The sequence below is a fragment of the Asparagus officinalis genome, chromosome 7, assembly GCF_001876935.1.
Source record: "Asparagus officinalis chromosome 7, Aspof.V1, whole genome shotgun sequence".
NCBI lineage: Eukaryota > Viridiplantae > Streptophyta > Magnoliopsida > Asparagales > Asparagaceae > Asparagus > Asparagus officinalis.
The window spans coordinates 145,644,761-145,655,798 of NC_033800.1; the positions used below are offsets into that span (position 1 = coordinate 145,644,761).

Sequence of the window (11,038 nt, forward strand, 5' to 3'; positions counted from 1 at the left end):
CTTCATAGCCGCCAATCTCCCACAAAACGCCACGTGCTCCCCTTATCCCCTCCCCCTTAGGACATCCGAGTTCTCATCTCCAAACAGCCCTGTCCTAATCCTCCCCAAGCAGTCGCGTCCAGCCCTTCACCTCCTCCACATGCTACCGCCCCCTTTCCCGTTCAGTCCCCAACTCCATCTCACACAGCCGTCGCTCCTCCCTGCTTCTCCACCTACAAATAGCCCGTCAAAAACCCTTGTATCCTTCAACGAAGTCGCCGCCCCTTGCTCCACAAGCCGCCGACCTTCCCTTCCCTGCCCTCCTTCCTCCTCTACATCAACCGCAAAACTCCAAGCCCACCGCCTGTGTCATTCCCTCTTCCGAACAACAACCGACCCTGATCCCCTCCTCCTCCACAGCCGCCTACCCACACGTCATCACATCACCCTAGCCGCGTCGACCTAGTCGTCATTCAGTTCGCCGCCGTCGTCGTCGCTCAGTTCGCCGCCATCGTCGTTGCTAGTTCGACATCGTTGTCATCACCAGTTCATCCGTCGACCTCACCACTTGATAGCCCAATAAATTATTTTTTTGTTAATCTCATTTTATTAGTTAATTGCATGAGTATTTCATCTCTAAACTCTTATCATATATTCAGTGCTTAGATTATATTTGTGAGTTGAGAGTAATTGAGCATGTGACTGTTTAAATTTGATATTGATTGTAGATTAGATTATATTTGTGAGTTGAGAGTAATTGAGCATGTGACTGTTTAAATTTGATATTGATTGTAGAACTTGAGCATGATAATGAATATTGCAGCTGTTTAAATTTGATATTGATTGTAGAACTTGAGCATGATAATGAATATTGCAGCTAAATTGATCGAGAATGGAATTAATCATAACTATTGATGCAAATTTCGTTTAATCCATCTGTCACATTAGTTGTTTTGAATTTAATTTCCTACCTAATATCATGAAATTTGGTGAAACGATATTTTATTTGAATTAAATCGTTGATTCTGATAGACCCCATGTCCCGTTTCACATCAAAAAGTCCTTAAGATTGTTACTTCTTTGAACAATTCACTCGTAGAGACAATTAGCGGTAGGAATTTAGCTTGAAAGATCTCCACTTGAACGAGTTATGTGGGTTTCTTTTTAATCAAGAAATCTTTGAATGTGATCATCCTTTTCAATTGTGGAATAATAAACAGGTACATATATGTATTGATATGTTGATTAATTAGCTAACTTAAATGAAAATATCAAAATAGAGTACCGGAAAGTATGGATTAGATGCTACATTTTTTGAGAGCTCAGGGTAAGTGTTTATATTGAAAAAGTTCTCTCGTAGCCGCCGAATCTAAAATATGGCACGAGAAAGAGATGAAAACCACCCCCAGAAATTTTCGAAAATGCGATGGTTTTTAAATTACATACTTCGGGATTTTGTGCATCCCGTTACTAATATACATCCACCAATTAGACAAGTCCACCAAAGTTATGGATGATATATCAAACATCTTCCTTTTATTTTGTAAGTATTGTTTACTTATAATTATTACATGTCCGCATTTCTAATGTTAAACAAAAAATTTTTTATAAATGAGTTTCAAGAGCTTGCCAGACAAAAACTCCCAAAAATGTACTATGATTACTTCAAAGGAGGAGCAGAAGATCAATATTCTTTGGACGAGAACATCAAAGGATTTCAAAGAATTATGTTACTCCTTTTCTTCAATTACTTTGAAGCCTTTTTTCCCGGGAATACTCGTTGCAATTTCTATGTTTTATTCAAATTTGTTTATCATGGAATTTCAGGTTGAGACCAAGAGTTCTTCTTGATGTTAAAAACATAAACATGTCAACAAATTTATTGGGATATGATCTGCATTCACCCATCATTGTTGCTCCTACTGGAAGTCACAAATTAGCACATCCAGAAGGTAATTATCTTTGCTAGAGAATTGTGTAAATATTGAATGTATTTTTGATTAATGACTCAATCCTTTTGTTGCTTAGGAGAGATAGCAACTGCGAGAGCTGCAGCATCATGTAACTCGATAATGGTACTGTTCTTGTTAAGTTGAATTTTAACATATTTGCTTTGTTAAATTTAGGATAATTTCACAAAATTACCATGGGGGTTGTGCACAAATTGTTATTAATGGCATTAACATCTTGAACAACAGGCCTAAACTACCCTTATTTATATGTCAAGCCATCAAGTTCAGACATGCAGTGTATAAAAGATATGCAAAGGACTGAGATAAAATTGTCCAAAATATGCCACGCGCTTAATTGAAGAAATTCATGATAGTTTTCTCCAATAAACGCAGTTTATGCTAGTTCTGTGCAAACAAACTTCATGGTAGTTTTGTGAGATTTCAGTTAAATCTCTTTCCAATGTCAGGTGCTATCTTTTTCTTCTACTTGCACGCTTGAGGAGGTTGCTTCGAGCTGCAATGCCATTCGTTTCTTTCAGTTATACGTAAGATCAAACTTTCTTCTATCTAGTGTTCATGTGGCTCTCTTTAGCCTATTGTTGGTGTTTATAGGTTTCTTCTAGTTACTGTAGGTTTATAGAAGACGAGATGTCACAGAAAGTATAGTCAAGAGAGCTGAAAGAAGCGGATTCAAGGCTATTGTTCTAACAGTTGATACTCCAAGGCTAGGACGAAGAGAAGCAGACATAAAAAATAAGTAATTCTTATCAATTGGAATCCTTTTGATGGCTAATTGTGCTGTAATAGTTTTCAATCGTTTATGGGGATCATAGTTCAATAAACTAACAACAAACCATAAAGTGAAAAAAATATTGAACGTGCTCATACATAATCTGAAATAATGCAGTACACTAAGTTCTCTGTTAGTGAGTTATTGAAGAAATTGGAGATTGCGCAAACATAAGTATCCATTGTGAGAAATTCTACATTCCCTTTTTGTGCATGCTATAACAAAGATCTTTGTATAAAACAAATTTTTTTCCTTTCTAACAAATTAGATGTTAGTTTTGATAACTACTGCTTCAATATGAGTTATCTTGCAGGATGATAATACCAAAGGTGGCAAACTATGAATTATTGTCAGTGGATATCAATTCTGTGAGTAGAACAGTCCATTAATACTTTCTGTTGTATGCAATGCTTATTTTTTATGTATCGAATCCTACTATACGGAGGGTTTTAGTGTCACTATCCGCTATTTAAGGTCCTCTTCTGTTTTTTATAGGAAGGCTATAGTACAACTTACATGCTCAACTGAGGGTGTACTATTAGCCGCAACATACTAAAACAATTTGGAAAACTATTCTATTTATTTCCTATTCATGCTCAAGTCATATGGAATCATGTAAATTATCGGAAAACTTAATTTGTGCACTAATAAAAAGAAATCAGCATAATTAGTTGCCACGTCACATTTTTTGAACGTGTTTCCTCTTCTATGCTGTAGAAAGATGGCTCAAATCTTGAAGCATTTGCTGATGAAACTTTTGATCCTTCTTTGAGTTGGAAGGTGTGTACTTTGTTCCAATAGAAATATATATCTCTTGTTGTAAGCTTATAAATGTTTCGCTATTCTATTAGACTAGTGCCAATTGTTTTGATAATATAAGGTTAGTCTATAAAATTTTTTGATCTTTTCAAGAATCAGAGTTTCTGGTTATATGTGATTTATGGCAGGACATACAATGGCTGAAATCTATTACAGCCTTACCGATTCTACTCAAAGGTGTACTCACAGGAGAAGATGGTAAGAGTAACTTTTCTCGAAAGTTTCCCCTTTTCTATTAAATCACTGTCTCAGTCACAAATCACCTTAGAAAACTAAAATCGTATTATGTTTCATATGATGCTAAATGAAATGAACAGCTCGAAAGGCAGTAGAAGCAGGTGTTTCAGGAATAATTGTATCCAATCACGGCGCTCGCCAGCTTGATTACTCACCAGCTCCAATCTCTGTTGTTGAGGAGGTAAAGTTTTTCTCTCTTTCAGTCATAATATCAAGTTTTTCTGAGCAATGCCCTAATACTCTAAGAATACACAACAAGGATTTTCCTGGGTTGTGGTATGTTTTTGTCTTTTTTTTCAGTGTTTTTTGATATTCTTCCCATATATTTCATACTTTGAAATTAGTTCCCGAAATAAAAAATTGTAGGTATGTAAGTAGCCAAATCGTTGGTAATGTATTTTGCACTCTCAGGTTGTCCAAGCTGTTTCAGAAGCGATTCCTGTGCTACTCGATGGAGGAGTTCGTCGTGGCACCGATGTTTTCAAGGCCTTGGCGCTTGGTGCAAAAGCTGTCATGGTATTTATGCATGCTGCCTTCTCTATCATTTTCATTCTGCTTTATCTTGTGAACTAAAATGCTCTTTTTGCACCCTCTAATCCTTAAGACCTTGTTGAATTTAGTGGTCTCGAATATATTCAACATGGATCACATATTTATCTTGTTGAATTTAATGTTCATGCCGAGAACCTTCTCCCTTTCTTCTTTTGTCCCGGACTCAAAATTATACATACTATATAGACATGTTACATGGATACTATTCTTTCATTCAATTCTATAAAGGATTTTAGGATTCATATCATGTAGATTCGACTAAGTTTTGCGCTCGCACTCAACAACCTACTCAGTAGTCCTCCTATATCCTGGCTTGAGACAGATAATGAAAAAACAAACATTAAAACACAACACTGGTGTAGTTATTGTCGTATCAAACTATGTTTGTCCATGTTGGGGCTCACATTATTGCTCATTCATTTTTCGATTATGCTGCAGATTGGACGACCTGTGGTCTTCGGCCTGGCAGCACAGGGGGGAAATGGAGTGAGGAAAGTAATTGAAATGCTCAACGGCGAGTTGGAGCTCACCATGGCCTTAGCTGGATGCTCCACTGTAAAAGAAATCACCCGAAGCCATGTCCAAACTTTAGGTGGTAGGCTGAGATCCTCCCTGTGATAATGTTCGATGTAGTAACAGAGAGATGGGAGATGGCCCAAATGCCTTTGAAGCGATCATTGATGTCATGAGACCATTTTAATTTTAAATGCCTGTATTTTTAGATGATTATGGATCTTGATGACAAAATTGAGGTTCATACGTGCGAACATGTGTTAAATATATAGGAGCTATGCTAGCATTGGAACCTGAGTTGCTTTGCTACTCGAATGTCATCTTAAATTCTCATGGCCAAGCTCGGTGAACGTATAAAATGTCATACCCGTGCTAGATCCAATCAGACGTGGACACGTTCTGAATCCAAGCTAATTTGTTATCGGATTCACGGTGGGGGTAATGGGGTCAATTGACCCCACTATCCCCACAAAGCTATATCTATTCCTCTATATTTATAGGAGGATCCAAAGATTCGCTATTCATACTACAGTAAATAATGTCAGCAATCAGCCGCCCATGTGAATCCACTAAGATCACAATTGTTGACAATTATAAAAGAAAACAAAAGGAGTGGGACCCACCTCAAATTATCACACCGAAAGCAGCCGTGAAGTTTGAAGATTTTAGAAATGCACAGTAAAATATTAATATTTTATTATGCATAGTGTTTTTCCAAAAACTATAAATAGGCTCCAAATCCTTAAGGAAAATCTCATCCCAGAAACTTCTTTTTATATAGAAGAGTGTGAGAGAAAAAATAGAGAGAGTATCTCCTTAGAAAGAGAGATTGTAACTCCAGAGTTTTCTCCTCATAGTAGATTCTTCTATTCTTGCCCGTGGACGTAGGCAATCAAGTGCCGAACCACGTAAATCTGTGTGTCTATCATTTTATCTCTACTTTTGCTTTACTATTGCTGCGACCCTGCTCTATTGGGCTCCGGGTTTGTCCCAACAATTCAAATCATACAAGAATAAAATTAAAAGGTGGATCCTCCACATCAGAAAATAAGTTAGGTTATCACTTACCCTTTGGAGGTGACGGGTACTATTCACGAGTACGGTACTGTTCACAAATACGGTACTATTCACAAGTACGGTACTATTCACGGATACGGTTACTATTCATAAATACAGTACTATTTACGTGAATTAGTAAGAAGTTACTGTTCGTGGTCGAAGCAATGGCGGCGAAGTTCAAGATCGAGAAATTCGACGGGAGTAATTTCTCACTGTGGAAGTTGAAGATAAAGGCTATATTGAGAAAAGATAATTGCCTGGCGACCATCGGTGCAAGGCCGGACGACATCACAGATGATAAGAAGTGGAACGAGATGGACGAAAATGCTATTGCAAATCTCCATCTGGCATTAGCAGACGGGGTGCTGTCAAGCATAGAGGAGAAGAAGACAACAAAGGAGATCTGGGATACTCTAACAAAGCTATATGAGGCGAAATCCATGCACAATAAAATCTTCTTAAAAAGGAGACTTTACACTCTGAGGATGGAGGAATCTACATCGATGACCGATCACATCAACACCCTAAACACACTGTTCTCCAAACTCACAACGTTGGGATATACAGTTGGTGCGAATGAACGTGCAGAACTTCTACTTCAGAGTCTACCTGACTCGTATGATCAACTCATCATCAACCTGACGAACAACGTCCTCACGGACAATCTAGTCTTCGACGATGTTGCAGTCGCTGTTCTGGAGGAAGAAAATCGACGCAAGAACAAGGAAGACAGGCAGATAAGTTCGCAGCAAGCGGAGGCCTTGTCGGTGACGAGAGGAAGATCAACAGAACGTGGCTCCAGTGGGAGTCATGCCCATGGTAGATCGAAATCACGAAGTAAGAAGAATATCAAATGCTACAACTGTGGCAAAAGAGGGCACGTCAAATCGGAGTGTTGGCACAACAAGAAGAGTGGAGATAAAAAGTCTTCAGAGCCATCAACATCTCAAGGATGCATTGTCAGCACGTCAGAGGATGGTGAAATTCTATTCAGTGGAGCAACCACTGTTGATGAAGGCAGAAAGAAGTTTGCTGATGTCTGGCTTCTAGATTCAGCAGCCTCTTGGCACATGACCTCTCGGAGAGATTGGTTTCACAAATATGAACCTATCTCAGGAGGATCTGTATTCATGGGGAATGATCATGCCTTGGAGATTTGTGGTATTGGTACTATCAAAATCAAAATGTTTGATGGTATAATACGCACCATTCAAGATGTGCGACATGTGAAGGGCTTGAAGAAGAATCTATTGTCTTTGGGACAATTAGATGAGCTCGGGTGCAAGACTCATATAGAAAATGGAGTCATGAAGATTGTTAGAGGGGCGCTTGTGGTGATAAAAGGAGAAAAGATAGCTGCAAATCTGTACATGCTCAAGGGAGAGACTCTGCAGGAAGCTGATTCATGTGTGGCATCAACCAGCCGTGGAGAAGAACAAACCATGATGTGGCATCGCAAGCTAGGCCACATGTCAGAACGAGGCTTGAAGGTTCTCTCCGATCAGAAACTGCTTCCTGGACTTAATTCGGTAGCTCTTCCATTCTGCGAGCATTGTGTTACAAGCAAGCAACATCGACTGAAGTTCAACACATCGAGTTCTAGAAGCAAGGCTATTCTGGAACTGGTTCATTCTGATGTATGGCAAGCACCAGTTACATCCTTAGGAGGAGCAAAGTACTTTGTGTCCTTTATTGATGATTACTCCAGGAGATGTTGGGTGTATCCTATCAAGAAGAAGGCGGATGTGTTCTCAGTCTTTAAAGCCTACAAAGCGCGGGTCGAGCTTGAATCTGAGAAGAAGATCAAGTGCTTAAGGCCAGATAATGGAGGAGAATACACAGACGGTGAATTCCTAGCATTCTGCAAGCATGAAGGCATCAAAAGACAATTCAATACGGCTTATACTCCTCAACAAAATGGAGTGACGGAGCGGATGAACAGAACTCTGTTGGAAAGAACAAGAGCTATGTTGGCTACTGCAAATATGGAAAAAGTCTTTTGGGCGGAAGCAGTAAAAACCGCCTGTTATGTGGTGAATCGATCTCCATCAACTGCAATACAATTGAAGACGCCGATGGAGATGTGGACTGGCAAGCCAGCTGATTATTCTAACCTCCATATATTTGGATGTCCAGTGTACGTAATGTACAATGCCCAAGAAATTACAAAGCTGGATTCAAAATCCAGAAAATGCATATTCTTGGGGTATGCTGATGGAGTAAAGGGGTATCGCCTGTGGGATCCCACTGCCCGTAAGGTTATTATCAGCAGAGATGTTATCTTTGTAGAGAACCAACTACAAAGTGAAGAGAAAGAAAGCAGTTCGAGGAAGGACTCAGAGACTGTAACTGTTCAGGTAGAAGATAATCTGAATTCTTCTAAAGCGACACCGGAGCATGATGTACAAGAACCAGTCGAGGCCGAGGCTCCAGAAGTTCGAAGGTCAACTCGTGAGAGAAGACCACCGACTTGGCACTCGGAGTATATTACGGAGAGTAATGTTGCATACTGTCTTCTAACAGAAGATGTAGAGCCATCAACTTTTCATGAAGCTATAAATGGCACAGATGCATCTTTATGGATGGCAGCAATGCAGGAAGAAATTGAAGCTCTCCACAAAAACAAGACTTGGGAACTTATGTCACTACCACAAGGAAGAAAGACCATTGGAAACAAATGGGTCTACAAGATCAAGCGAAACGGCGATGATCAGGTGGAGCGATATCGTGCTAGATTGGTGGTAAAAGGATATGCTCAGAAAGAAGGTGTTGATTTTAATGAAATATTTTCTCCTGTAGTGCGACTAACAACAGTCCGAATAGTCCTGGCTATGAAAACAGCATTTCTTCATGGAGATCTTGAAGAAGAAATTTACATGCTTCAACCAGAAGGTTTTGAAGAAAAAGGAAAAGAGAACTTGGTTTGCAGATTGAACAAATCTCTGTACGGTCTAAAGCAGGCGCCGAGGTGTTGGTATAAGATATTTGATTCATTCATCATGAGCCTTGGATACAACAGACTTAATTCAGACCCTTGTGCATATTTCAAGAGGTTTGGTGAAAATAACTTTGTTATCTTATTGTTGTATGTTGAGGACATATTGGTTGCAGGCCCCAACAAAGATCATATCCAAGAATTAAAGGCTCAGTTGGCTAGGGAATTTGAAATGAAGGATTTAGGATCTGCAAACAAGATTCTAGGAATGCAAATTTACCGAGACAGAGTTAATAGGAAGATTTGGCTTTCTCAGAAGAACTATTTGAAGAAAATCTTACGACGCTTTAACATGCAAGATTATAAGTCAATTTCTACCCCACTTCCTGTTAATTTCAAGTTATCCTCCAGTATGAGTCCTAGCAGTGAAGAAGAGAGGATGGAGATGTCTCGAGTACCGTATGCATCAGCAGTGGGAAGCTTAATGTTCGCGATGATTTGTACAAGACCAGACATTGCACAAGCAGTGGGAGTGGTTAGTCGATACATGGCGAATCCTGGTAAAGAGCATTGGAATGCTGTAAAGAGGGTTCTAAGATACATTCAAGGAACCTCAAATGTTGCATTATGTTATGGGGGATCTGATTTTATTGTCAGTGGATATGTTGATTCTGATTATGCAGGTGATCGTGATAATAGCAAATCCACCACAGGTTATGTGTTTGCACTTGCTGACGGAGCTGTAAGCTGGGTTTCAAAACTGTTTGTGATTGTGCTGAGATAACTTACTCTTAAGTTCTATTCAAACCATAAGTTAGTTAAACCCCATAAAGAAGGGTAATTCCAACAAAATGATTATTTCTATTTCAACTTTACAGGGTACATCTGTACAGAGCTTCATCACATAAATAAGATCCTGATTATAACACATCTATCCACACATGTTGTCACTAATGTCTTCATGCATATATCACTAATGCCTATCAGTATAGTCATTGTCAGCAATCAGCCGCCCATGTGAATCCACTAAGCCCACAATTGTTGACAATTATAAAAGAAAACAAAAGGAGTGGGACCCACCTCAAATTATCACACCGAAAGCAGCCGTGAAGTTTGAAGATTTTAGAAATGCACAGTAAAATATTAATATTTTATTATGCATAGTGTTTTTCCAAAAACTATAAATAGGCTCCAAATCCTTAAGGAAAATCTCATCCTAGAAACTTCTTCTTATATAGAAGAGTATGAGAGAAAAAATAGAGAGAGTATCTCCTTAGAAAGAGAGATTATAACTCCAGAGTTTTCTCCTCATAGTAGATTCTTCTATCCTTGCCCGTGGACGTAGGCAATCAAGTGCCGAACCACGTAAATCTGTGTGTCTATTATTTTATCTCTACTTTTGCTTTACTATTGCTGCGACCCTGCTCTATTGGGCCCCGGGTTTGTCCCAACAAATAATGCTACAGTAAATACTACAGCAATATCACTGTAGCATAAAGCAGAAATGCTGTGACATTTTAAAAAACCGCTGTATCTCTTACAAAAAATTATTGTAGCGAAAAAAAAAGGGTGCCGTGTTTTGCACAGGGTGCACACTAGTTTAGTATTTAGTCTAAGATTTTGTTGAACCAACCCCTCATATCTTTGAGACTAAATACTAAATGGGCCAAACCCAAACCGTTTACCCAATTTTCATTACTCTTATCTCTATATAATCTTTGTAACTTCTACCAAATTCTTTTGAAATCTCTCCGCTCTCTTTGGTAATTGGGTCTTTGCTTTGTTGCTACGATTGTCAATCAATACGATATGCCGACATCAATTCCTCCTAACCACAAACCCTCCTCCCGCTAGACCACTCTCGATACCAAGGATTGTGCAAACTTTCTCATATAATATTGTTTTACCATAAACATATGAAAATGTTACAGTAACCATTGTTGAATTCTAGCATGACACTTCTGTTGGCTATATTTTATTTGTAGATATAATATTTATGCATATTTGGTTTTGGTGTCATGGTATCATAAGAAATAGAAAGGAAGGGGGAATAAAATCCCAAACAAGCAAAATTTAAAGAGGAATAATAAGCAATAACCTTAAAGAAAAGTCCAGATGGTGGATATGCGGGGTATCGAACCCCGTACCTCTCGCATGCAAAGCGAGCGCTCTACCATGTGAGCTACATCCCCGCGTGACCCC

The 11,038-nt window shown here is 39.0% G+C and overlaps 1 protein-coding gene and 1 non-coding gene across 2 annotated transcripts; one reads left to right on the forward strand and one right to left on the reverse strand.

Moving 5' to 3' along the window:
- On the forward strand, positions 1,566-5,128 carry LOC109848969 (peroxisomal (S)-2-hydroxy-acid oxidase GLO4-like). Its single transcript, XM_020418720.1, has 11 exons — positions 1,566-1,708; positions 1,807-1,931; positions 2,008-2,054; positions 2,399-2,476; positions 2,564-2,688; positions 3,035-3,089; positions 3,439-3,501; positions 3,669-3,738; positions 3,858-3,958; positions 4,189-4,293; positions 4,768-5,128. Exons 1-11 carry the CDS (start codon positions 1,566-1,568, stop codon positions 4,945-4,947), a joined length of 1,092 nt encoding a protein of 363 aa, XP_020274309.1. The 3' UTR covers positions 4,948-5,128.
- On the reverse strand, positions 10,956-11,028 carry TRNAA-UGC. Its single transcript has one exon. It is a non-coding gene; the product is annotated as a tRNA-Ala (tRNA).